We start from the raw sequence: 22,528 nt of genomic DNA, 5'->3' as shown, positions 1-22,528 counted from the left end.
GGGGGACGCTCTCCTCTCACCACACCCCTCATGAAAGTGCTCTGGGAGTTCCCCCCAGACCTCTGGAGCAGATCTGGAGAGGGCCCAGGCTTCACTTGGGCAGGGAGGGAGGAGTGGGGGAAATGTCCCATTGAGCAAGCAGCAAGCCTTGCAAGGACAGGACGCAATAGCTGCATGCCGCCTGCTTGAGCTTGCCCCCAAGTATCCTGGGAATAGTGCTTGAGCGCTCACAGACCCAGGATTCCCAGCATCCTTAGCAAACCGCTTCGCAGGATCCTTGCCGATAACCTATGCATTTAAACATATGGTGGGTACAGACCTTGAGGGAGGTAGTGAGGTTGCAGAATCCAGCTTATTCTACCGCAGATGATCTACCCAGTGAGCTATGGGTCTTCCCTACAGATTTCCCATTCCTCCCCAAAGGGAGAGGAGTAAATGGACATGGAGGGGACTCCCATTGCGGGGTGATGGTGGGCTGGATCGCTTGACTGTGGAGGCAGCTTCCGGGTCTCCTTCCGGGGGCTCCTCCTGCTCCAGCTGGGGGGCCCCTCTCACCCCATTGACCTGCTTCCTGCTCAGGTGGTGCCCATAGAAAGAGCAGAAAGAGATGCTCAAACTTCAGCAACCCCCGCAGGTGACTATGGGGATGGAGATCAATGGAACTGAAAAGGGCTGGGAGCGGGACAAATGGAAAGAAGGGGGCTTCCCGTGATCCTGAAAGTAAGACTCCAACCCAGGCGTGAGCACCTCTAGGCACAATCCCTGAGCAGGACAGCAGGCCTGCCTCTTCTTCCTCCCCCACAAATCTCTTCCTTCCGGGAGGGGTCCTAATGAGATCGTTTCCTTTCACCTCAGTGACCGAGCAGGAGACGCCAACGACGCCTTCTCCCACCACAGCTAGCACCAGCTCAAAGACAACCACACCTAAGCCCCCCAAAGAGAAAACGTTCACCATCACTTACCACATCACAATGAATTTTACTGAGGACTTGTTGGATTCGTCCTCCGAAGCATACCAGAACCTGACTGGGAATATCGGGAAGATGGTAAGTTCTGTGGCCTTTCCACCCCCCTGGGGGAGGGGGCTCAGGGGAGGGAAATGCTGCCCCCCCCCCAGGCTCTCAGTCCGGTGGTGGGGTGGGGTGGGGCCTGTTCATCTGTAAAGAATGGGGCAGATATCTCTGTGCTACTGCAGAGCTATGGGGCTTCCAGGTATTTGACGCAGCTTCCTGGGGATTGTCAGCCCCTATATGCAGTCTTCAATTCCCCCTCGTTCCTGCTGCCCCCCACGTTCTCCTCTGTGCCTCTGTTTTCCTGTGGGGTGGGGTGGGGCGAAGAGAAAGTGAGAAGGGCTGACTTCATCCCAGCCATGTCTCAAGCCTCAGAAAATGAGTTTATAGCATAATACAACATGCGTTATACCCTTTTCTTTCCGCAGTATGAGGAAGTTTTCAACTGCTCGGAATGCCCTGGTGAGGGGAAATATATGGGATACACGGTGAATTCTTTCAGGTACGGAAGGGGGATTAAATGAGGGCACCCACCTGAGCTAGGTGGGTCGTGGGTCCAGCTGAGTATAGGGCAGCTTGCTGTGTCTCTCTGTGTTTCTGCTAAGCATGTAGATGTCTCCACTGCAGGGGGGTGGAATAGATGGCCCTTGAGGTCTCCTCCACCTCTACAATTCTGGTTTCATGCCAATTGATGGTCGGGCAGAAAACAATCCTCTCTGGCTGCGTTCCCTGGCAAAGCCAGAGATTTAAACCAAGGACCTTCTGCATGCAAAGCAGCTGCTCTTCTGCTGAGTGATGGGAGTGTGGGGCTGTCAAGCTGCAGTTCCAGATCCGCCAACGCTTCTCTTTTCCCTTTCCAACGTACAGTAGCGGTTCAGTGCTGGCAGATACAACGGTACGCTTCCAGGAAAGTGCAGGTGTTTCCGCCTATAATCTCAGCACTGCTCTGAGCGACGCACCTGAAGACAAACGGCAGGGTCTCAACCTGACTCAGATCGAAGGTGAAGGGCTGAACAGTGGGGGGCTGGGTACTACAGCAAGGCATCCCTCGGGCTGTGTCTGCGACACAAGACTCAGAGCCCCTCGTGCAGTTCGAGACAAAGAATTCCCTTCCTGGAGGTTTAGGCAGGTTTCCGGCCCTCAGTGCTGAAACTGGGATGATTTCTGTAGATTAATATGCACACCGCAGATTGCATTATGCAAAACAACAGCATGACGCTCAGGCATCAAACACACCAAATATTTATGGCCCTTTGGTTGGACACCAAAGTAGCACTAAACCTCTCCATCTATTGGCACAAGGATTTCTCCCTGCCCAGGGGGACGCTCTCCTCTCACCACACCCCTCATGAAAGTGCTCTGGGAGTTCCCCCCAGACCTCTGGAGCAGATCTGGAGAGGGCCCAGGCTTCACTTAGGCAGGGAGGGAGGAGTGGGGGAAATTTCCCATTGAGCAAGCAGCAAGCCTTGCAAGGACAGGACGCAATAGCTGCATGCCGCCTGCTTGAGCTTGCCCCCAAGTATCCTGGGAATAGTGCTTGAGCGCTCACAGACCCATGATTCCCAGCATCCTTAGCAAACCGCTTCGCAGGATCCTTGCCGATAACCTATGCATTTAAACATATGGTGGGTACAGACCTTGAGGGAGGTAGTGAGGTTGCAGAATCCAGCTTATTCTACCGCAGATGATCTACCCAGTGAGCTATGGGTCTTCCCTACAGATTTCCCATTCCTCCCCAAAGGGAGAGGAGTAAATGGACATGGAGGGGACTCCCATTGCGGGGTGATGGTGGGCTGGAACGCTTGACTGTGGAGGCAGCTTCCGGGTCTCCTTCCGGGGGCTCCTCCTGCTCCAGCTGGGGGGCCCCTCTCACCCCATTGACCTGCTTCCTGCTCAGGTGGTGCCCATAGAAAGAGCAGAAAGAGATGCTCAAACTTCAGCAACCCCCGCAGGTGACTATGGGGATGGAGATCAATGGAACTGAAAAGGGCTGGGAGCGGGACAAATGGAAAGAAGGGGGCTTCCCGTGATCCTGAAAGTAAGACTCCAACCCAGGCGTGAGCACCTCTAGGCACAATCCCTGAGCAGGACAGCAGGCCTGCCTCTTCTTCCTCCCCCACAAAACTCTTCCTTCCGGGAGGGGTCCTAATGAGATCGTTTCCTTTCACCTCAGTGACCAAGCAGGAGACGCCAACGACGCCTTCTCCCACCACAGCTAGCACCAGCTCAAAGACAACCACACCTAAGCCCCCCAAAGAGAAAACGTTCACCATCACTTACCACATCACAATGAATTTTACTGAGGACTTGTTGGATTCGTCCTCCGAAGCATACCGCAGCCTGAATGAGAGAATTGGGAAGATGGTAAGTTCTGTGGCCTTTCCACCCCCCTGGGGGAGGGGGCTCAGGGGAGGGAAATGCTGCCCCCCCCAGGCTCTCAGTCCGGTGGTGGGGTGGGGTGGGGCCTGTTCATCTGTAAAGAATGGGGCAGATATCTCTGTGCTACTGCACAGCTATGGGGCTCCAGGTATTTGACGCAGCTTCCTGGGGATTGTCAGCCCCTATATGCAGTCTTCAATTCCCCCTCGTCCCTGCTGCCCCCCACGTTCTCCTCTGTGCCTCTGTTTTCCTGTGGGGTGGGGCGAAGAGAAAGTGAGAAGGGCTGACTTCATCCCAGCCATGTCTCAAGCCTCAGAAAATCAGTTCATAGCATAATACAACATGCGTTATACCCTTTTCTTTCCACAGTATGAGGAAGTTTTCAACTGCTCGGGATGCCCTGATGAGGGGAAATATATGGGATACACGGTGAATTCTTTCAGGTACGGAAAGAGGATTAAATGAGGGCACCCACCTGAGCTAGGTGGGTCGTGGGTCCAGCTGAGTATAGGGCAGCTTGCTGTGTCTCTCTGTGTTTCTGCTAAGCATGTAGATGTCTCCACTGCAGGGGGGTGGAACAGATGGCCCTTGAGGTCCCCTCCACCTCTACAATTCAGGTTTCATGCCAATTGATGGTCGGGCAGAAAACAATCCTCTCTGGCTGCGTTCCCTGGCAAAGCCAGAGATTTAAACCAAGGACCTTCTGCATGCAAAGCAGCTGCTCTTCTGCTGAGTGATGGGAGTGTGGGGCTGTCAAGCTGCAGTTCCAGATCCGCCAACGCTTCTCTTTTCCCTTTCCAACGTACAGTAGCGGTTCAGTGCTGGCAGATACAACGGTACGCTTCCAGGAAAGTGCAGGTGTTTCCGCCGATAATCTCAGCACTGCTCTGAGCGACGCACCTGAAGACAAACGGCAGGGTCTCAATCTGACTCAGATCGAAGGTGAAGGGCTGAACAGTGGGGGGCTGGTTACTACAGCAAGGCATCCCTCGGGCTGTGTCTGCGACACAAGACTCAGAGCCCCTCGTGCAGTTCGAGACACAGAATTCCCTTCCTGGAGGTTTAGGCAGGTTTCCGGCCCTCAGTGCTGAAACTGGGATGATTTCTGTAGATTAATATGCACACCGCAGATTGCATTATGCAAAACAACAGCATGACGCTCAGGCATCAAACACACCAAATATTTATGGCCCTTTGGTTGGACACCAAAGTAGCACTAAACCTCTCCATCTATTGGCACAAGGATTTCTCCCTGCCCAGGGGGACGCTCTCCTCTCACCACACCCCTCATGAAAGTGCTCTGGGAGTTCCCCCCAGACCTCTGGAGCAGATCTGGAGAGGACACAGGCTTCACTTGGGCAGGGAGGGAGGAGAGGAGGAAATGTCCCATTGAGCAAGCAGCAAGCCTTGCAAGGACAGGACGCAATAGCTGCATGCCGCCTGCTTGAGCTTGCCCCCAAGTATCCTGGGAATAGTGCTTGAGCGCTCACAGACCCATGATTCCCAGCATCCTTAGCAAACCGCTTCGCAGGATCCTTGCCGATAACCTATGCATTTAAACATATGGTGGGTACAGACCTTGAGGGAGGTAGTGAGGTTGCAGAATCCAGCTTATTCTACCGCAGATGATCTACCCAGTGAGCTATGGGTCTTCCCTACAGATTTCCCATTCCTCCCCAAAGGGAGAGGAGTAAATGGACATGGAGGGGACTCCCATTGCGGGGTGATGGTGGGCTGGAACGCTTGACTGTGGAGGCAGCTTCCGGGTCTCCTTCCGGGGGCTCCTCCTGCTCCAGCTGGGGGGCCCCTCTCACCCCATTGACCTGCTTCCTGCTCAGGTGGTGCCCATAGAAAGAGCAGAAAGAGATGCTCAAACTTCAGCAACCCCCGCAGGTGACTATGGGGATGGAGATCAATGGAACTGAAAAGGGCTGGGAGCGGGACAAATGGAAAGAAGGGGGCTTCCCGTGATCCTGAAAGTAAGACTCCAACCCAGGCGTGAGCACCTCTAGGCACAATCCCTGAGCAGGACAGCAGGCCTGCCTCTTCTTCCTCCCCCACAAAACTCTTCCTTCCGGGAGGGGTCCTAATGAGATCGTTTCCTTTCACCTCAGTGACCAAGCAGGAGACGCCAACGACGCCTTCTCCCACCACAGCTAGCACCAGCTCAAAGACAACCACACCTAAGCCTCCCATAGAGCAGACGTTCACCATCACTTACCACATCACAATGAATTTTACTGAGGACTTGTTGGATTCGTCCTCCGAAGCATACCGCAGCCTGAATGAGAGAATTGGGAAGATGGTAAGTTCTGTGGCCTTTCCACCCCCCTGGGGGAGGGGGTGCAGGGGAGGGAAATGCTGCCCCCCCCAGCCTCTCAGTCCGGTGGTGCGGTGGGGCCTGTTCATCTGTAAAGAATGGGGCAGATATCTCTGTGCTACTGCACAGCTATGGGGCTCCAGGTATTTGACGCAGCTTCCTGGGGATTGTCAGCCCCTATATGCAGTCTTCAATTCCCCCTCGTCCCTGCTGCCCCCCACGTTCTCCTCTGTGCCTCTGTTTTCCTGTGGGGTGGGGCGAAGAGAAAGTGAGAAGGGCTGACTTCATCCCAGCCATGTCTCAAGCCTCAGAAAATCAGTTCATAGCATAATACAACATGCGTTATACCCTTTTCTTTCCACAGTATGAGGAAGTTTTCAACTGCTCGGGATGCCCTGATGAGGGGAAATATATGGGATACACGGTGAATTCTTTCAGGTACGGAAAGAGGATTAAATGAGGGCACCCACATGAGCTAGGTGGGTCGTGGGTCCAGCTGAGTATAGGGCAGCTTGCTGTGTCTCTCTGTGTTTCTGCTAAGCATGTAGATGTCTCCACTGCAGGGGGGTGGAACAGATGGCCCTTGAGGTCCCCTCCACCTCTACAATTCAGGTTTCATGCCAATTGATGGTCGGGCAGAAAACAATCCTCTCTGGCTGCGTTCCCTGGCAAAGCCAGAGATTTAAACCAAGGACCTTCTGCATGCAAAGCAGATGCTCTTCTGCTGAGTGATGGGAGTGTGGGGCTGTCAAGCTGCAGTTCCAGATCCGCCAACGCTTCTCTTTTCCCTTTCCAACGTACAGTAGCGGTTCAGTGCTGGCAGATACAACGGTACGCTTCCAGGAAAGTGCAGGTGTTTCCGCCGATAATCTCAGCACTGCTCTGAGCGACGCACCTGAAGACAAACGGCAGGGTCTCAACCTGACTCAGATCGAAGGTGAAGGGCTGAACAGTGGGGGGCTGGGTACTACAGCAAGGCATCCCTCGGGCTGTGTCTGCGACACAAGACTCAGAGCCCCTCGTGCAGTTCGAGACACAGAATTCCCTTCCTGGAGGTTTAGGCAGGTTTCCGGCCCTCAGTGCTGAAACTGGGATGATTTCTGTAGATTAATATGCACACCGCAGATTGCATTATGCAAAACAACAGCATGACGCTCAGGCATCAAACACACCAAATATTTATGGCCCTTTGGTTGGACACCAAAGTAGCACTAAACCTCTCCATCTATTGGCACAAGGATTTCTCCCTGCCCAGGGGGACGCTCTCCTCTCACCACACCCCTCATGAAAGTGCTCTGGGAGTTCCCCCCAGACCTCTGGAGCAGATCTGGAGAGGGCCCAGGCTTCACTTGGGCAGGGAGGGAGGAGAGGAGGAAATGTCCCATTGAGCAAGCAGCAAGCCTTGCAAGGACAGGACGCAATAGCTGCATGCCGCCTGCTTGAGCTTGCCCCCAAGTATCCTGGGAATAGTGCTTGAGCGCTCACAGACCCATGATTCCCAGCATCCTTAGCAAACCGCTTCGCAGGATCCTTGCCGATAACCTATGCATTTAAACATATGGTGGGTACAGACCTTGAGGGAGGTAGTGAGGTTGCAGAATCCAGCTTATTCTACCGCAGATGATCTACCCAGTGAGCTATGGGTCTTCCCTACAGATTTCCCATTCCTCCCCAAAGGGAGAGGAGTAAATGGACATGGAGGGGACTCCCATTGCGGGGTGATGGTGGGCTGGAACGCTTGACTGTGGAGGCAGCTTCCGGGTCTCCTTCCGGGGGCTCCTCCTGCTCCAGCTGGGGGGCCCCTCTCACCCCATTGACCTGCTTCCTGCTCAGGTGGTGCCCATAGAAAGAGCAGAAAGAGATGCTCAAACTTCAGCAACCCCCGCAGGTGACTATGGGGATGGAGATCAATGGAACTGAAAAGGGCTGGGAGCGGGACAAATGGAAAGAAGGGGGCTTCCCGTGATCCTGAAAGTAAGACTCCAACCCAGGCGTGAGCACCTCTAGGCACAATCCCTGAGCAGGACAGCAGGCCTGCCTCTTCTTCCTCCCCCACAAAACTCTTCCTTCCGGGAGGGGTCCTAATGAGATCGTTTCCTTTCACCTCAGTGACCAAGCAGGAGACGCCAACGACGCCTTCTCCCACCACAGCTAGCACCAGCTCAAAGACAACCACACCTAAGCCTCCCATAGAGCAGACGTTCACCATCACTTACCACATCACAATGAATTTTACTGAGGACTTGTTGGATTCGTCCTCCGAAGCATACCGCAGCCTGAATGAGAGAATCGGGAAGATGGTAAGTTCTGTGGCCTTTCCACCCCCCTGGGGGAGGGGGCGCTGGGGAGGGAAATGCTGCCCCCCCCCAGCCTCTCAGTCCGGTGGTGCGGTGGGGCCTGTTCATCTGTAAAGAATGGGGCAGATATCTCTGTGCTACTGCAGAGCTATGGGGCTTCCAGGTATTTGACGCAGCTTCCTGGGGATTGTCAGCCCCTATATGCAGTCTTCAATTCCCCCTCGTTCCTGCTGCCCCCCACGTTCTCCTCTGTGCCTCTGTTTTCCTGTGGGGTGGGGCGAAGAGAAAGTGAGAAGGGCTGACTTCATTCCAGCCATGTCTCAAGCCTCAGAAAATGAGTTTATAGCATAATACAACATGCGTTATACCCTTTTCTTTCTACAGTATGAGGAAGTTTTCAACTGCTCGGGATGCCCTGATGAGGGGAAATATATGGGATACACGGTGAATTCTTTCAGGTACGGAAGGGGGATTAAATGAGGGCACCCAGCTGAGCTAGTTGGGTCGTGGGTCCAGCTGAGTATAGGACAGCTTCCTGTGTCTCTCTGTGTTTCTGCTAAGCATTTAGATGTCTCCACTGCAGGGGGGTGGAACAGATGGCCCTTGAGGTCCCCTCCACCTCTACAATTCTGGTTTCATGCCATGATATGCTCAGGCAGAAAACAATCCTCTCTGGCTGCGTTCCCTGGCAAAGCCAGAGATTTAAACCAAGGACCTTCTGCATGCAAAGCAGCTGCTCTTCTGCTGAGTGATGGGAGTGTGGGGCTGTCAAGCTGCAGTTCCAGATCCGCCAACGCTTCTCTTTTCCCTTTCCAACGTACAGTAGCGGTTCAGTGCTGGCAGATACAACGGTACGCTTCCAGGAAAGTGCAGTTGTTTCCGCCGATAATCTCCGCACTGCTCTGAGCGACGCATCTGAAGACAAACGGCAGGGTCTCAACCTGACTCAGATCGAAGGTGAAGGGCTGAACAGTGGGGGGCTGGGTACTACAGCAAGGCATCCCTCGGGCTGTGTCTGCGACACAAGACTCAGAGCCCCTCGTGCAGTTCGAGACACAGAATTCCCTTCCTGGAGGTTTAGGCAGGTTTCCGGCCCTCAGTGCTGAAACTGGGATGATTTCTGTAGATTAATATGCACACCACAGATTGCATTATGCAAAACAACAGCATGACGCTCAGGCATCAAACACACCAAATATTTATGGCCCTTTGGTTGGACACCAAAGTAGCACTAAACCTCTCCATCTATTGGCACAAGGATTTCTCCCTGCCCAGGGGGACGCTCTCCTCTCACCACACCCCTCATGAAAGTGCTCTGGGAGTTCCCCCCAGACCTCTGGAGCAGATCTGGAGAGGACACAGGCTTCACTTGGGCAGGGAGGGAGGAGAGGAGGAAATGTCCCATTGAGCAAGCAGCAAGCCTTGCAAGGACAGGACGCAATAGCTGCATGCCGCCTGCTTGAGCTTGCCCCCAAGTATCCTGGGAATAGCGCTTGAGCGCTCACAGACCCATGATTCCCAGCATCCTTAGCAAACCGCTTCGCAGGATCCTTGCCGATAACCTATGCATTTAAACATATGGTGGGTACAGACCTTGAGGGAGGTAGTGAGGTTGCAGAATCCAGCTTATTCTACCGCAGATGATCTACCCAGTGAGCTATGGGTCTTCCCTACAGATTTCCCATTCCTCCCCAAAGGGAGAGGAGTAAATGGACATGGAGGGGACTCCCATTGCGGGGTGATGGTGGGCTGGAACGCTTGACTGTGGAGGCAGCTTCCGGGTCTCCTTCCGGGGGCTCCTCCTGCTCCAGCTGGGGGCCCCTCTCACCCCATTGACCTGCTTCCTGCTCAGGTGGTGCCCATAGAAAGAGCAGAAAGAGATGCTCAAACTTCAGCAACCCCCGCAGGTGACTATGGGGATGGAGATCAATGGAACTGAAAAGGGCTGGGAGCGGGACAAATGGAAAGAAGGGGGCTTCCCGTGATCCTGAAAGTAAGACTCCAACCCAGGCGTGAGCACCTCTAGGCACAATCCCTGAGCAGGACAGCAGGCCTGCCTCTTCTTCCTCCCCCACAAATCTCTTCCTTCCGGGAGGGGTCCTAATGAGATCGTTTCCTTTCACCTCAGTGACCGAGCAGCAGACGCCAACGACGCCTTCTCCCACCACGACTAGCACCAGCTCAAAGACACCCGCACCTAAGCCCCCCAAAGAGAAAACGTTCACCATCACTTACCACATCACAATGAATTATACTGAGGACTTGTCGAATCCGTCCTCCAAAGCGTACCAGAACCTGACTGGGAATATCGGGAAGATGGTAAGTTCTGTGGCCTTTCTACCCCCCTGGGGGAGGGGGCACTAGGGAGGGAAATGCTGCCCCCCCCCAGCCTCTCAGTCCGGGGGTGGGGTGGGGTGGGGCCTGCTCATCTGTAAAGAATGGGGCAGATATCTCTGTGCCACTGCCGAGCTATGGGGCTTCCAGGTTTGTGACGCAGTTTCCTGGTGATTGTCAGCCCCTATATGCAGTCTTCTATTCCCCCTCGTCTCTGCTGCCCCACACATTCTCCTCTGTGCCTCTCTTTTCCTGTGGGGTGGGGCAAAGAGAAAGTGAGAAGGGCTGACTTCATCCCAGCTATGTCACAAGCCTCAGAAAGAGTTAATAGCATAATACAACATTCGTACTACCCTTTTCTTTCCGCAGTATGTGGATGTTTTCAACTGCACAGGATGCCCTGCTGAAGGGAAATATATGGGATACAAGGTGAATTCTTTCAGGTACGGAAGGGGGATTATATGAGGGCACCCACCTGAGCTAGGTGGGTCGTGGGTCCAGCTGAGTATAGGGCAGCTTGCTGTGTCTCTCTGTGTTTCTGCTAAGCATGTAGATGTCTCCACTGCAGGGGGGTGGAATAGATGGCCCTTGAGGTCCCCTCCACCTCTACAATTCTGGTTTCATGCCAATTGATGGTCGGGCAGAAAACAATCCTCTCTGGCTGCGTTCCCTGGCAAAGCCAGAGATTTAAACCAAGGACCTTCTGCATGCAAAGCAGCTTCTCTTCTGCTGAGTGATGGGAGTGTGGGGCTGTCAGGCTGCAGTTCCAGATCCGCCAACGCTTCTCTTTTCCCTTTCTAACGTACAGAAATGGCTCAGTGCTGGCAGATACAACGGTACGCTTCCAGGAAAGTGCAAGTGTTTCCGCCGATAAGCTCCGCACTGCTCTGAGCAACGCACCTGAAGACAAACGGCAGGGTCTCAACCTGACTCAGATTGAAGGTGAAGGGCTGAAGGATGAAGAGTGGGGGGCTGGGTACTACAGCAAGGCATCCCTCGAGCTGTGTCTGCAACACAAGACTCAGAGCCCCTCGTGCAGTTCGAGACACAGAATTCCCTTCCTGGAAGTCTAGGCAGGTTCCTAGCACTCAGTGTTGCTTCTACAGATTAGTATGCTCAGTGCACATTGCATTATGCAAAACAATGGCATGGTGTTCATAGCAGGGAATGCACCATACATTTCAAAGTCGTTGGGTGGACTCCAGCATAGCGCTAGATCTCTTCCTCCATCAGCATGAGGATTTCTCCTTGTGCAGAGGGACGCTCTCCTCTCCCCACAGCGCTCCCGAAACTGTTCTGGGGTTCCCATGGCCTTCTGGAGCAGATCTCGATGGAGCACAGGGTTCACTTTGGGAGGAGAGCGAGGAATGTCTCATTCACAGGCAGAAATCCTTGTTAATGGTTAAACACCAAACATTTAAGCAAACCACCCCTACCTTGCCCCCTGGATCCTGGGAACTGCACTTTACCATAGGGAGCTACAATTCCCAGCACCTTTAGAAAAGTACAATTCCCATAATCCTTCAGGGTATTCCATTCAGACAGGGGTCTCTCCCAGCCTTACCTGAAGATGCCAGGGACTGAACTTGGAACCATCTGCATGCAACGCAGATGAGCCATGGATATTCCCCACAAATTTTCCATTCCTCCCAAAATGGTCATGGAGGGGACTCCCATTTGAGACGCCCATTCATACCCATTCCTGCAGGTTTAAGGTTGGCTTAGCTGCTTCACTGGGCTTCTCCAGAGGCTGCTCCTGCCGCAGCTGGGGAGGGCACCTCTCCCCCCACGGATCTGCAGTGTCCAAAGAAACAGCAGAAAGGGACAATAAAACAGGGGGTGGGACATCAACAACACCCTCAGATAGCTAGGAGGACAGAGATCAACAAACTGCTCTTGAATGAAATGGAAAATGGCTGATGGTGAAATGCAATGAAGGGGGCTTTTGGTTACAAAGGCGTATGGAATCCTGAAAATTGAATCAAATCTTGCCCACCTCTAGTACCAATCCCCGAAGAGGACCACAGGCATGTCTCTATTTCATCAGCCACAAATCCCTCAGGTGTTTCCCTAAAGTGGGTTATTAATGGGATTCTTTGCTATCTTCCCAGTGACCTCAGACGCCACGGAACCCCCCAACCCCCCGCCCTCAACAGCAACTTCCCCCCCGGCAACCACCTCAACGACAACCTCGACTACAACCACTCCCAATCACACAGAGACTGTCCCAGGCTGGGGCATTGCTCTCCTCGTCTTAGTTTGCATCCTTCTTCTCCTGGCGCTCATCGCCTTCCTGATCCTGGTAGGTTTCTCAGCCTTCTTTCTCAAAATCAAGCTGGTGGAGGTGAAGACCCACTGGGCCCAAAACAACAGCTCCGCCACCCGCTACATCAACCCGCCAGGCGGCTGGAGACTCAGGGGGCTGGCTCTATATAGACTCAGAGCCAGAGGTGCAAGACTAGTGAGTGTGGTTGGGGCAGAACCAATGGACCACCTGGCAGACATGGGGAACATAAGAAAGAACCTGCAGGATCAGGCCTTGTGTCTATCTACCCTAGCATCCTATTACTCAGTAGCGAATCAGACGTGCCTGGCAATTTCTAGTCCTCATTGCCATAACAAGAATAAATGAGGCAAATTAGTGTGCATGTTGCAAAACTGCACAGAACAACAGTTTGATTGCCAGGCTGCATATGCATTGGGTAAAATGAAACATAGAGCTAAATCTCTTGTCCCGTCAACCCTCCTGTCTTCCTTGCCACCCCAGTATATGCCCTTTGGAGGTACTGCCATGGAGCATGGAAGTGCCATTGAGCTGCTGTGGCTAAAGAGCCTTAAGAAGAGCCTTGCTGGATCAGGCCACAAAGACCCATTTAATCCAGCCCCCTGTTTTCCACTACAGCAGCCAAGCGCCTGCCTCCAAAAAACTCACAAACAGGGCAACAATAGCAGCAGCTGTTACTTTTTCCCAACTGGCATTCAGAGGTAGAGTGCCTCTGGAGCTGGAGGCTTCCTTTAGCTACCCTAGCTAATACCCTTTGATTGCTAATAGCTCTTTGGCCCCACCTACTAGCGGCATGTCGCCCTCGGAAGGTTACCCAGAAGGGAATGCAGCCCGCTGATGAAAATAGGCTCCCCATTTCTGTCATACGTTGTTACTCAGAAGTAGAACTTGGAATCCTAGAACTGTAGAGTTGGAAGGGACCAACGGGTCATCTAGTCCAACCCCCTGCTCTCACAGCTCTCTCTCACCTTCCCAATCCATCTCTCCCAGCAACATGACCTTTCCTTACTCTTACTCTTCTTCACTCCCTCCCAGATCATCTACTGGTGTCGACGGAATCACCGGGGGAAGCTTGATTTGCTCAGCAACCAAGACTCCTACCATGTCATGAGTGAGTACCCGACGTACCACACACACGGGCGATACGTTGCCCCCGGAAGCAAGCCTAACCCATACAGCGAGGTGAGCAAGAGTCACTCACCCAACCCAAATCCTGGGGTGCTCTTTAGTGACCCAGGACATAGTACATAGGAATGTTAGAAGCTGCCATGCCCCCGAATAAGCCCATTGGTCCATCTAGCCTAATATTGTCTTCACTGACTGGCAGCGGCTCTCCATGATTTCGGACAGGGGGTCTGGAGATGCAAAGCAAATGCTCTCCTCTGAGCTGTGGCCTTTCCCCTTAAGAGAAAGATTCTAGTCCTCAAGTTTCTGGATGAAGGGCTGATTAAAACAGGATGCTGCTTTATACCGACTCAGATCGTTGGTCCATCTAGCTAAGTGTTGTTTGCACTGACTGGCAGCCCTACCTAGAGATGCAGGGAATTGAACCTGGCACCTTCTATATGCAAAGCAGATGCTCTACCCCTGAGCTACATCCCTTCCCTCAGAAAGAAAGGCCTCATGATTCTAAACACATAGCTCAGTCGGTAGAACATGAGACCCTTAACCTGAAGTTCATGGGTTCGAGCCCCATGTTGGTTGAAAGATTTCTGCATTGCAGGGGGTTGGACTAGATGACCCTCGTGGTCTCTTCCAATTCTACAATTCTATGAAATAGGAATGGAGGAAGCTGCCTTATACAGAGTCAGGCCGTTGGTCAATCAAGCTCAGTTTCTGTTTCCATTCCTAGTGCCTCCCCCACCTATACCCTTCTAATCTAATTCCTCTCCTCCCCCCCCCAAAAAAAAGAAACCCCATAGAAATAGTTAATGGTTTCATGCAGGCAGGCATGAATTTGCCACATGGCACCTACTTGTCACCAGGGTTATTTATGTGGGGCTCTGGGGAGGTGCGCCTGGTAGCTTTCAGGAACAATTTAAAAGCATTCCTGTTCACCCAGGCATTTGATGGCTGAAAGACATTGTTCCTGGCAACCCTGGGTTCACTGTCTGAGGGACTGTTTTTAAATGCTGTTAGAAAGTTTTAACTGTTTTTAGAATTATTATTAATAATAATATGCTGTACATCTGACTGGGCTACCCCAGCAACTCTGGGCAGCGTCCGACACATTAAAAGACATCAAACATTAAAAACTTGCCTGTATAGGGTTGCCTTCAGATGTCTTCAGAATGGTGTGTGTATTATTATTATTATTATTATTATTATTATTATGTGTTTTTCTCACCCTGGGCACCTTCAGGAGGAAGGGTGAGATATAAACTGAAATAATAATATTTTAAAAAACCACCCACATGGACATTAGAGGGACTCCAAGTGTTCAGGTCTCTGCCCCTAAGGAGCTTAAAATCTGAAAAATTGGACAGAAGTAGGTAAACAAACATAGACTTCCAGTCAGGCCCTAAGAATTGGAGGGGTTGGGGCATAATGGGAACTATCCCAAGCCCCACCATGTTTGCAGGCGAGATGGGGCCGCAAGTCAGTTGTTTGCCTCTGATTATCCCTGCCTGTCCTACCCATTTCTCTACCCTGTATTACTCCCCCTATGTCAGCCTTTACTTTGCAATCCCCTTGCGGGCAGAGACCCTGCTCGCTGAGCGACGTCAAGGGGTTTTCCCTGCAGCCAACATCTCTGCCAGTCATGATGGAGGACACCCTGAAGCCCCTGCCTCTCATCCTTCATGATACAGCGATTTCACCCTGCCCTCGAACCCCAGAGCGGGTTTCCCTGCCCTCCACCCTTGCCCCTGAGTTAATCTTTAATGGGGCAGCCGGTGCAAATCTTTAATGGGGCAGCCGCAGCTGTGGTCACCGTGGCAACGGCCAACGGCTGCTTCGGCCAAGGCTTTGGCCTAGCGCGCCTGAGGCAGCCTTCGGCCTGTTGCTATGGAAATCTTTTTCCTTCCTCCAAGGCTGAGGCCTGGGGAACTTCCACAGATAACACCCACCCACCCACCCTGCTTCCTGACAGGCTGCTGACCCTTGAGAACGGTCAGCGTGACCGTCATGGCTGGGTAGGCCATGTTGCCAAGGCGACCTGCGCCAACCGACCCCAGCAGGGCCTCTCGGGCCTTAAGTGGCTCTCAGGAATGGGTGGGTGCCATTGCGCATGTGGCAGGGAGAGGCCTGCTAAAGTCACCTCGGCCATGCGCCGTGCCCCACTCGCTCCCCACAGAGCCGGGTGCATCTGTCCTGTTCCCTACGCGGCTCTGCTGAGCAAACATGGAGACGTTGAGCAAATATTTAGCTCGGCACCCTGGGACTGTTTGCAAATCTAGGAGGAAGGGAGAGAGAAGGGGGGCAGGGTCAAGCCAGGCACTGCAGGTCCCTGGAATGGCTTCACCCTCCTCCCTCCCGCCCTGTCCCCTTGCTGCAAATGAATACACCGGGCATCGCTGGTTAGACCGGAGCGGGGGGACGTGGTGGTGGTCCCAGGCTAGGACTGAGCCCCTTTGCCCTTGGTGTGGTTGCCTGGGGGTACGTGGCCAGCACCTCAGCTGGCCTGGCCGCTCCCCAGCCTCGTGACTGGGCAATGTTTACACACGACATTGAGCTGCTTGTGATGTTTCTGGCTGCCTTCCAAGGCTCTTTCCTCAGCAGCTGGCTGCTGCTCCCAGCGTTTTTAACCCCTCTGGGGAAGCGACATTCAGTGGGGTCCATCTGGGCCCCCTGGACGTTGGGGCAATTGCATGCATATGGCCCTTTAGTTCAGCTTGCTGCACCTTGGCTTTTTCCGTCTCAAACGGGGATAAGCAAGGCGCTAGCCCTCAGTGTTCCACAGAGGAAGGTGGAAATGCACCTGAGCCCTTTGTTTCTCTCCGTTTCCTCAGCAGAAGAACAGGGGGAAGTGAAGGACGTGGAAGGCTGTATCCAGTGTCTGTGCTACTCAGAGCAAACCCATTGCAATGGATGGCGGTGGCAAACATAGCTCCCCAACGGGTCAACACTAAGGAGAACTTAGGCCACAACCTTAAGCACTATCATAGCACTTTAAACAGGCATGGCTTCCCCCTCAAAAAATAATTATAGGAGCTGTAGTTTGTTTGGGGAGGTAAGAGTTGTTAAGACACCCTCCTTTTTTCTCCTGGAGCGACAGTTTCCAGAGTTTTCTGGGACTGACTGTTAAATCACTCTATTGATGACTATATTCTACCTCCCCTGGTGGAGGCAGAACTGCTGATGTGCTCAGGTCCCACTTTAATAATAATAATAATAATAATAATAATAATAATAATAATAATATTTATTTATACCCCGCCCTCCCCAGCCAAGACCGGGCTCAGGGCGGCTAACACCAAATATAAAAACAATTGATTAGAATACAGCTTAAAAAACAAGATTAAAATACAACATTAAAATGCAGCCTCATTTCAGTGGAACTCAATGAAAAACTTTTTGGGGGATAAAAACGCCAAGTCTTCACCAAGGCTAACTATCCAGACTGGTCCTACATGGGCCAGAAAAAAGCCAGGGAAGTCCCCAAATAGGAGTTCCAACACAGAAGGAGAAAGGAAAAAAGAAAGAAAGAGGGGGAGGGAATCAAACTGATTCCAAGCCAAAGGCCAGGCGGAACAACTCTGTCTTACAGGCCCTGCGGAAAGAATTCAGATCCTGCAGGGTCCTGGTCTCATGAGACAGAGCGTTCCACCAGGCCGGAGCCAGTGTTGAAAAGGCCCTGGCTCTGGTTGAGGCTAATCTGACTTCCTTAAGGCCCGGGACCTCTAGGGTGTTGCTATTTATGGACTTTAAGGTCCTCTGTGGGGCATATTGGACTTCCTATGGTGGCATTTGCTTGGCCACTGTGAGGACACGGCCACTGGTCGGATCTTGGAGGCCCCTCTGATGCTCTTATGGGTTACAGTGAGGGAAAGGTCTTGGGTCCATGCCCTCCCAGTGGGCTTCCTTTTCTGATGGACCGCTATGGGGAAAAGGATGCTGGGCTAAATTGGCCTTTGGCCTGATCCAGCAGGGCGTTCTTATGTTCCAACAATGGCCAATCAGACCATCCTGTGAAGCTCATGACCCACAGCCGGGACAGAGCCACCCATGTGCGGAACCTTTAGCCCCCCAAATGCTGCTGAACTTCAACTCCCATCAGTCCCAGCATGCATGACCCACGGCCAGCAATGATGAGAGTTGCCGTTCATCAATTTCTTGAGGACCAAAGGTTCCCCACACTTACACAAGATGGAGGCACCAGCAGCCTTTGGGAGACCCTTGAGGTTTGCAGAAGTGCAAAGAAAATACTTTGAAGGGGGGAACCTAAAGAGCGGGGGTCCCAAAAACAACCAGGTAAAGGCAGAGAATGTTCAGTGAGCCTTAGTGCCTTTTGTTTGGGGTGGGTGGAATGGTAAAAGGTAAAGGGACCCCTGACCATTAGGTCCAGTCGTGGCCGACTCTGGGGTTGCGGTGCTCATCTCGCTTTATTGGCCGAGGGAGCCGGCGTACAGCTTCTGGGTCATGTGGCCAGCATGACTAAGCCGCTGCTGGCAAACCAGAGCAGCGCACGGAAACGCCGTTTACCTTCCCGCCGGAGCGGTACCTATTTATCTACTTGCACTTTAACGTGCTTTCAAACTGCTAGGTTGGCAGGAGCAGGGACTGAGCAACGGGAGCTCACCCTGTCGTGGGGATTCGAACCGTTGACCTTCTGATCGACAAGTCCTAGGCTCTGTGGTTTAACCCACAGCGCCACCCGCATCCCTTCTGGGTGGAATGGGGAATGCTGCAAAAAGGCAGGGCTGGCGGGCAGGCAGCAGCCTCAGCACTCTGTGTTGCAATTGGGCCCACCTGGTTTAAATGTACAACCCGTTTTCGTGTTCCCTTGGTTCAAGGTCGCTCACAAAGATGTTTTCAAAAGCGAGGCTAAGGGATGTTAACAATGCTCCAGGAAACCTTCACACATGCCGGCCCTTAACAAGGCAAAGCTATCCACAGGTGGCGTCATCCAAAATCTGCCTCCCTCCCCCCACAATAGTACCTTATTTTTGCCACTTGCCTCACCTGTACACCTTGCAGCTGATCTGCCCTTAATTGCTCATATCCTCCAAGTTCCAAGCTTTTTAGCATGCAAAGAGGCACATTTGTTTGCTTTTTAATGTTACGTGACAAAATAACTCCTCATGCCTTTGCTGGGAACAGGAGGCATAATACATCTTTTATGGGGCCTGATGACTGGCACGCCTCACAAAAGAATTTTGGACATTTTCGCCTCTGAACTTCCCTGTTGCCAAGGTAAAGGTCTCAGTGGCCTTCTGTGTAAATAGAATTAGCACAGGATATTCCAATATTCAGAATTTTAAAACCTAAGTTTGTCCATGCCTAAGTTATTCAGTCCAATGTCAAATCAGGAAGGAGTAAGTTTAACATGGCCAGGAGGCTTTGTTGCCGCCAAGCTATAAACCCACGAGTCTGTGAATGGGTCAGGATTTGGACCCACGTCTCCCAGTTTAAACCCTTTCAGATAAGCAGGTTGCTGTTGAATGTTCACAGGATCAGAGTGCATAAAACTGTTGGCAAGTCTGTGCAGATCTCTCTACTTTCTCTCTCTATGCTGTATCCAGTTTTACTCAAAACTAAATCAACTGAAATGCCCGTTAGGCATTAATGGCCAGTCATGTCAATGGATCTGCTCTAAGTAGGGATGAATGGTCCTGCCCATTTTGAGTCTCTCAGTTTCTCATTTTTGCAAGCTTAGTTTCAGTTATCTACGTACCTTCCTACTGTGGTTTGTGATTTTGGGGGGGGGGGGGAGTAGGGAGGCGGAATCCTCTTGAAAACTCATCAGCTTATTAGTACAAATTTCTCCTTTAAAAACCCACATTTTTGCATGCAGTTTTAACTTAACATACATATTTTTGCAAATAATTTATTCTAATATAATGCATTTTGTATGTGTTACATCCCCACAATATAAGCATTTTTAGTAAACGTTATTTGGGGAATTGCATCTCAGAATTCAAAGTACAGATTTCAAAGAATGGCTGTGTTTCCATTCTTGTATTGTTTTGGAAAGTCCAAATTCAGTAGGTTCTGCTTCAAATTCAAACTGAATCAATTTTCTCTCCTGTCCTTCAACCTGAGTTTGAATAATATTGAATACAACACACTGGACAGATAGAAATTCCAATGGTGGAACTTTTTCTGGCACAGCAATGCAAGAAGCATTGCATCTCCTGTTTCATTTCTCTCTTACTAATGGCAGAGGAGCAAAGCCGGTAGAGAGAAGTTAGCAACCCTGGACTCAAATATGTGAATATGGTTAGTCACTCAGCAGGGGATGTTTAGTGCAAAAGCACAACTTCCTACATGCCTTAGGTGATTGTACTAACCGTTTCCTTTCTCTGTGTGTTTTTCCCACAGAATCTTCCCAGGAATGGTAATGCTCCCTTCTCCTACACCAACCCCACAATGGCCAATGATGAACTGTAGGCGGAGCACACCCTACAATTGGACTTGGCAAGGGGGGGTTAGCCAGAACCTGGCTGAGCCGGGTAAATTCAGGGATATTGTTGGGCTTCGGTGTGAATGTGGGAAGGATGAGTTCTGCAAACAAGCTTGGAAATAGCCACTCGCCTACTCACCTGTGGTGAGTTTCAAATTGCCTGAAGGCGAACAAGCAGCACAATTTCAACAACTGAAAGAATCTCTTCTATAGATGTGCCAAAAAAATCCACCCCTTGCAAATGTGTGGTGAGCAAGCAACCCTCTCCAAAGCAATGAGGACAACTAGAGAATGCTTTGCAAAGCTAGCTGTGTCCCTCAAGCCTGGAATGTTATGCTCTGTCCAGCGGAACTCCCTGTCACAAGGATCCCACCAGGGCTCAAAAGATCAATGGGAGATTCTCTTGCACCGGACAAATTAACTAAGAAGATGAGGACGAGAGGAAACCACCTAAGCTGCTGAACTGTAAATTCTGAGTTTCCAGACTATTTTCCCCATCACCACTATGAAAAAGTTGAACTTTTTTGCTTTTACTTTTACTAATTAATTTTATTTTTATTAATATTAATATTCTATTAGTGATTTTTGTAAAAAAAATTCAAACTGCTGCAATATAGGAGATCAACATGTACATAAATATGCAGGTCCTGCTTTCTGAACGCTCACTCTGCAAGAATTCACTTATCCAAACATGAGGAATTACTACCCAAACCTCGCTATACACATTGCAAATTCAGATATGCAAACAGAGAGCATTTTTTTACTTCCTTGTTTGCCTTTTGCTGGTTGGCTGTGGAACAGAACTGAACCGTAGCGATCTGTATTTTTAGTAAGGTTTCAGAGGGTTTTCCTAAGGGGTGGGTTTGATTTGTATTTATTTCTTATGGCTTTTAGAGGCCAAACTTCCATGGCTGGGAACACATTAGAAATTCCCCCATAGGAATCAATGGAAATCGTTGACTCCTTATATGAACTCTTGCCTCCCAAACGATTTCCAGGGGACGCATTGTGTTCAGATAGTGGGACCTGAATGTACTGCCTTTTGGGGGAGATTTGTCAGATTAGGATGCAAAATCTCAACCCCCGTGAAACCTGGGAGAGGGCAGAGTGCAATAATCAAAATAGCCGTGCTCCAATCTTTTCTCCCCCACAATCCTGCTCCACACATGGAACAATCCTTGCTCCAGACAACCTTGCCATCTCTGAATACTACCGGTAGTTGCCAGGAATCACACGTGATGAGAATCGCTGTTGTGCTCATATCCTCCTTGTGAGCTTCTTGTTGGGGCATCTGTGAGAATAGGATACAGGATTAGGTGGGCCATTGCCCTGATGCAGCCGGGCTTTGCTTATGTTCTTAAGCTACAGCATGTTCCCCCCCAAGTGAGAATACAGAGGGGCAAGTTGCGTCTTGACCTTATTTCCTCCACCTCAACACGAAAAAGTTCCAGAGGAGTCAAACCCAGACGCATGAAGGAACAAGATTAACCCAAAATATTTATTTAAGGTGGAGAGGAGAAGAGTGTGCCCTTTCTTGCCAACCCAGGATCCTTAAGCCTCAATGCTGGGGTTACCTCTCCCCCCCCCCAAAAAAAATTTCCTATGCTTCCATAGGGATGCTGTCGTTCCAAATCTGCATTGTACAGGAGATAGTCCACAGTCCTCTCCATACAGGTGTCTAACCAGTCAGCATTGTAATGCTAAATGCTTTGGAGGGGAGGTTTTTGAAAGCCAAATTTGGCAACTGCCTTATCTGCAAATCCTGGTGCTCGTGGGTGGTGTCTCAGTGGACAGTTTTGTACAACAGCAAACCTCAAAATTCTTGGGTGAAGGGTTTTGGAGTTGTGGAGGGAGGCAAAGAGGGAGTGGGGAGGAAGAGGAAGTGCCGTGGCTTCTGTGTCAAATTCTGTATTTATAACATTTAACAATAAACGGATCTACGTTGGTATTGAGGGTGTGTTGCCTTCTTTGCTTTTGGGGTAGGGACCAGGAACTTCAGAGAGAATCGGGTTTCTTTTTATCACCTAACTAAGGCTGCAAAGTTTTTTACTGGCTTGGCTGACACACACAAAGCGATGGAAGATGCATCTGAACCCACGTTTTCTCTGGGCCCGTGTCACTGACTTTTTGGCTGCAGAGGAACGGGAAGAACCCGCTGGAAAACCACCAAAGAAGGAAGGCTCAGAGCCCTGGGATTGGTGGTGGGGCGACGATGCAAGTGGTCAGAGGGAGAAGACTAGGAAGAGGAGGTTTCGGAAAAGGAAGAGGTCACAGGGTTTAGTGAGCAGGGAGAGTCGGTGGCAGAGAGGAGTCCAGAATCGGAGGCAGGAGAGTGGGATG

The 22,528-nt window shown here is 51.3% G+C and overlaps 2 protein-coding genes across 3 annotated transcripts in view; one reads left to right on the top strand and one right to left on the bottom strand.

The window, feature by feature from the left end:
• SLC50A1 (solute carrier family 50 member 1) overlaps positions 1 to 22,528 on the bottom strand; it is a 266,552-nt gene that overhangs the window by 159,089 nt on the left and 84,935 nt on the right. The window lies entirely within an intron of this gene.
• On the top strand, positions 5,447 to 22,140 carry MUC1 (mucin 1, cell surface associated). 2 transcript variants are annotated; one of them, XM_053368427.1, is made up of 12 exons: positions 5,447 to 5,694; positions 6,074 to 6,147; positions 6,513 to 6,646; positions 7,819 to 8,009; positions 8,391 to 8,464; positions 8,830 to 8,963; positions 10,135 to 10,325; positions 10,710 to 10,783; positions 11,149 to 11,282; positions 12,452 to 12,642; positions 13,660 to 13,735; positions 20,107 to 22,140. In XM_053368427.1, exons 1-12 carry the CDS (start codon positions 5,479 to 5,481, stop codon positions 20,124 to 20,126), a joined length of 1,509 nt encoding a protein of 502 aa, XP_053224402.1. In that variant the 5' UTR covers positions 5,447 to 5,478; the 3' UTR covers positions 20,127 to 22,140. The 2 variants fall into 2 exon arrangements, with proteins under 2 accessions (XP_053224402.1, XP_053224401.1); XM_053368426.1 differs by having other exon boundaries at positions 5,448 to 5,694; positions 13,660 to 13,806.

The sequence above is a fragment of the Podarcis raffonei genome, chromosome 16 (assembly GCF_027172205.1).
Source record: "Podarcis raffonei isolate rPodRaf1 chromosome 16, rPodRaf1.pri, whole genome shotgun sequence".
NCBI classification, from domain to species: Eukaryota; Metazoa; Chordata; class Lepidosauria; order Squamata; family Lacertidae; genus Podarcis; species Podarcis raffonei.
The sequence above is the reverse complement of the archived record's forward strand: the minus strand, read 5'-3'. Positions and strand labels throughout refer to the sequence as shown.

Excerpts from the sequence above, each read along its gene's own strand:
- MUC1 (XM_053368426.1), top strand. The coding sequence starts at position 5,479 with ATGAGATCGTTTCCTTTCACCTCAGTGACCAAGCAGGAGACGCCAACG. Across the intron at positions 6,647-7,818 it reads CAACCTGACTCAGATCGAAG|TGACCAAGCAGGAGACGCCA; the intron begins GTGAAGGGCTGA and ends CTTTCACCTCAG. Across the intron at positions 8,964-10,134 it reads CAACCTGACTCAGATCGAAG|TGACCGAGCAGCAGACGCCA; the intron begins GTGAAGGGCTGA and ends CTTTCACCTCAG.